At 44.4% G+C, this 4,381-nt stretch overlaps 1 protein-coding gene across 1 annotated transcript; it reads left to right on the top strand.

Annotated features, from left to right (window-relative positions):
- Positions 1–1,789: 1,789 nt before the first annotated feature.
- LOC103584099 (DNA dC->dU-editing enzyme APOBEC-3G-like) lies at positions 1,790–1,936 on the top strand (the record flags this gene model as incomplete). The annotated part of the gene is made up of 1 exon (XM_008565218.1): positions 1,790–1,936. A coding segment is annotated over exon 1 (147 nt), but the record flags the coding sequence as incomplete, so codon positions are not given.
- Between the last annotated feature and the right edge of the window lie 2,445 nt (positions 1,937–4,381).

Below are 4,381 nucleotides of genomic sequence, written 5' to 3' on the forward strand. Positions count from 1 at the left end.
AATAATCATATACATTGTATATTGACAAAATAAAAATTAAAAAAAAAAAAAAAGAAAGAAAAAAAATCCATGAATTATCTAAAAACTAAAGCCCCTGGTATTCTCTTTTCCCAATGGATGTGATACCAGAGGACACGGTCTAGGGAGGCCTGATAGCCGTGAGATAGGAGGTGTTCAGTTTCCCTGGGTTCAGGTTTCAGGACACACCTCTGGGCTTCAAGCCACTCCCCAAGGTCTCAAGCCCCTCCCCTAGGCCCTCCCCTAGAGGAGAGTTACTGTTGCCTGTTGGACTTATTTTCAGTACCAACAGTACCATCTTGGGGAGATTGAGACCACAAGGGGCTGACTTATGCAAACCCAGTAGCTGAGCATGCTCAGTCAAAGGAACTCAAACAGGCTTATGTGACCCCAGTGATGGATCATGTTCAGGGGAAGGGAGTTTGTCCTTTGAACGACCTTCCACTGAAGGCACTAAAGAGCACAGAACATTCTTGAATATGTTCAGTGCATGTGATAGAATTTGACCAATGAACATGCCTTAAAAGGAGATCAACCGAGCATGTGCAAGACTGTTACATAACTGGGAAACACCCCTTAATTGGATATTCGTTAGATAGCATGAATGTGTATTAGACAGAGAAATTATAAAAGCTGAGTCTGAGCAGAAGGCAGGGCTGTGGCTCGCTCTCTCAGGGGCCAGCCTGTACTCTGCCTGTGGAGTGTGTGTTTCTTTCTTTGTATCACACTTGCCTTTAGCAGGCCGCTGTTCACACTGGAGCCAGCCTGCACTTTGCTGTAATATGTATTTCTCACTTTTATATTAAACTTGGTGGGGTCCTTGATCAGTCTCTGGAGCTAGGCTGCACTTTCTCTGTGAAGTCTGTATCTCTTATTTGTTACATTAAATTTGTTCTCACTTTCTACTGTGACTCTGCTCTTGAATTCTTTCCTGTGGCAGAGTCAAGAATCTGGTAAGAGGACTGGGTGGGTACTCTTCAGTGCCTCCAGTGGAAGGTCATTCAAAAGATAACCCCCCCACACACACACTGAGCATGCTTGGTTGCGGGGGTCACATAAGCCTGTGTGAATCCTTTTACTGAGCATGCTCAGCTACTGAATTTGCATAAGTCCTCCCCTTGCGGTCTCAATCTCATTGTGAAGGTACCAAAATAGGTCCAACAAGCAACAGTAACTCTCCTCTAGGGGAGGGCCTAGAGGAGGGGCTTGAGACCTTGGGGAGTGGCTTGAGATCCAGAAATGTGTCCTGAAACCTGAACCCAGGGAAACTGAGCACCTCCTATCTCAGACACATTCAGGAGGCCTGATGCTGGGTGTGACCCAAATTAACCCTGCATGCAGGAGGAAAAGCCCCTGGGGGTCCACTTCAAGCAGGGGCTGTGGGTCAGGCAGAGCCAGTGCAAGGCTTGGTGGTGACACCAGGGGAGGTGACCCAGCCTACACTGGGACAGGAGTGGGGCCTCATCAGAGGGTCTGAGCACACTGCACTGATCCTGGGGAAACCCTGACAAGGACTCCCCAGTGAGCCTCCAGAGGCTCCAGCAAGTGAGCAGAAGCCCCTCCTGTGACAGATGTCTCAGGATGTGGAGAGCAGGGGAAGGAGTGTGGTGCACAGGGGAAGGGAGAGTGCAGTGCAGAATGGTGATGTGGGGTACAGAGAGGGAGTGTGGGGAGCAGGGGAAGAGTGTGTGTGGAGGGGCAGGGCGTGTGGGGAGGTCCCAGGAAGAATCTCTGTCTTTGGATTTCTCCCGTTGTTGTCCATAGAGACCTCATGAATCCGGGCACGTTCATCGACAACTTTAAAAATAACGCTTCGGTCCCTGGGCGGCACCAGATCTACCTGCACTATGAGGTGGACTTCCGTGATGGTGGCTCCTTGGTCCCACTGGATGAGCATGAGGGTGTCCTGTGTAACCAGGTGACCTTCCTAGCCCAACCACATATCCAGGCAGGGCCTTCCCAGTCCAGACACAGTCTCAGGTAGAGGGTCTCAGTGGCACATGTGGTGTCCCATAGTCCCTGTCACCTCTGGTCCCGGCAGCTGCTGATGCTCTGCCCTGGAATAAGGTGGACACACGGGCTCATGCTTGGTGATTTCAAGCCCACATTAGAAACTGGTCACATGCTCCAGGGCCTGGTCCCCCTAGCCCAGTGTCACTCCTACATCCAGGGCTCAGCCACTCACCCCCTGCTATGCCCTCGAGGAGGCGTCAGGGACAGAAGGAAAAGGCGTCTGCACAAGGACTGGGGGATGTCAGGTGTGCCCAAGGCCAAGGAGGTTCCTGGGGACCCTGCCCAGGACTCCCTACCTGAAAAGGACTCTCACAGAGAACATCTTTATTTTTTATTTATTTATTTTTTGTTGTTTGTTTGTTTAATTTAATTTAATTTAATTTAATTTTACTTCTCAAAATACATTGTGCTTGATTTTCATGCCCCTTTACCCATTCCTCTCCCCCTGCCCCATCCACCCCCCCCACATCGTATCTGTGAACTTGGCTTATATAGTTCAAGGAATTTTTGTGGTTATTCTTTCTTCTTCCCCCCACCCTTAATCTGTTTGTATGTTTATTTATTTATTAATTTTTAGTTCTGACAAATAAGTGAGAACATGTAGTATTTCTCTTCTTGTGCCTGACTTGTTTCACTTAACATAATTTTCTCTAAGTCCATCCATGTAGTTGCGAATGGTAGTATTTCATTCTTTTTATAGCAGAGTAGTATTCCATTGTGCAGATGTACCACAGTTTCCTTATCCACTCATCTGATGATGGACATTTGGGCTGGTTACAGCTCTTGGCTATTGTAAAGAGTGCTACGATAAACATTGGAGTATGGGTATCCCTTTGGCATGATGATTTCCATTCCTCTGGGTATATTCCCAGCAGTAGAATCGCTGGGTCATATGGTAGATCTATCTGCAATTGTTTGAGGAAGCTCCATATCATTTTCCATAAAGGCTGCACCATTTTGCAGCCCCACCAACAGTGGATAAGAGTTCCTTTTTCTCCACAATCTCTCCAGCACTTATCATTCTCAGTCTTTTGGATTTTAGCCATCCTGACTGGAGTGAGATGGTATCTCAGTGTGGTTTTGATTTGCATTTCCCGGATGTTGAGTGATATTGAGCACTTTTTCATGTGTCTGTTGGCCATTCGTATAACTTCCCTTGAGAAATGTCTGTTCAGCTTCTTTGCTCATTTTTTAATTGGGTTATTTGTTCTTTTGTTGTAAAGTTGTTTGAATTCCTCATGTATTCTGGATAATAATCCTCTGTCAGATGTATATTTAGCAAATATTTTCTCCCACTCTGTTGGTTGTTTTTTTACTCTGTTGATTGTTTCTTTTGCTGTGCAGAAGCTTTTTAGTTTGATACAATCCCATTTGTTTATTTTACCTTTAGTTGCCTGTGCTTTGGGAGTCCTATTCGTGAATTCTGAACCCACTCCTATTTCCTGCAGTGTTTCCCTTATGTTTTATTTAAGGAGTTTTATTGTTTCAGGGTGTATATTTAATTCTTTAATCCATTTTGAGTTGATTTTGGTATATTGTGAAAGATACGGGTCTAGTTTCATTCTCCTACATATGATTATCCAGTTTTCCCAGCACCATTTGTTGAAAAGGCAGTCTCTTCCTCAGAGTGTAGACTTGCTGCCTTTGTCAAAGATCAGATGGCTGTAGGCATATGGGTTAATTTCTGGGTTTTCAATTGTGTTCCATTGATCAGTGTGTCTTTTTATGCCAGTACCATGCTGTTTTGGTTATTATAGCTTTGTAATATAGTTTAAAGTCAGGTAGTGTTATGCCACAAGCTCTATTTTTTTCTGTTCAGGATTGCTTTGGCTATGTGTGGTCTTTTGTTGTTCCATATAAATGTCTGGAAAGCTTTTCCAATCTCAGAGAAAAATGTCATTGGAATTTTGATGGGGATTGCATTGAATTTGTAGATCACGTTGGGTAATATGGACATTTTCACAATGTTCATTCTTCCAATCCAAGAGCATGGGATATCTTTCCATTTTCTTGTGTCTTCTTTAATTTCTCTCTACAGTGGTTTTCTATTTTTGATGCATCTTTGGTTTGGTATCAGGGTGATATTTACCTCATAGAATTAGTTTGGGAGAATGGCCTCTGTTTCAATCTTTTGGAACAGTTTGTAGAGAATTAGTATCAGTTCCTCTCTGAAGATTTGGTACAACTCTGCAGTGAACCTGTCCAGTCCTAGGCTTTTCTTTGTTGGGAGCCTTCTGATAACAGCTTCAATCTCTTTTATTGTTAATGGTCTGTTCAGATTTTCTATATCTTCTTGCCTCAGTTTTGGTAGCTTGTATGCATCCAGAAATTTATCCATTTCCTCCAGATT

The sequence above is a fragment of the Galeopterus variegatus genome, unplaced genomic scaffold (assembly GCF_000696425.1).
Source record: "Galeopterus variegatus unplaced genomic scaffold, G_variegatus-3.0.2 Scaffold44293, whole genome shotgun sequence".
In the NCBI taxonomy this organism is placed as follows: Eukaryota; Metazoa; Chordata; class Mammalia; order Dermoptera; family Cynocephalidae; genus Galeopterus; species Galeopterus variegatus.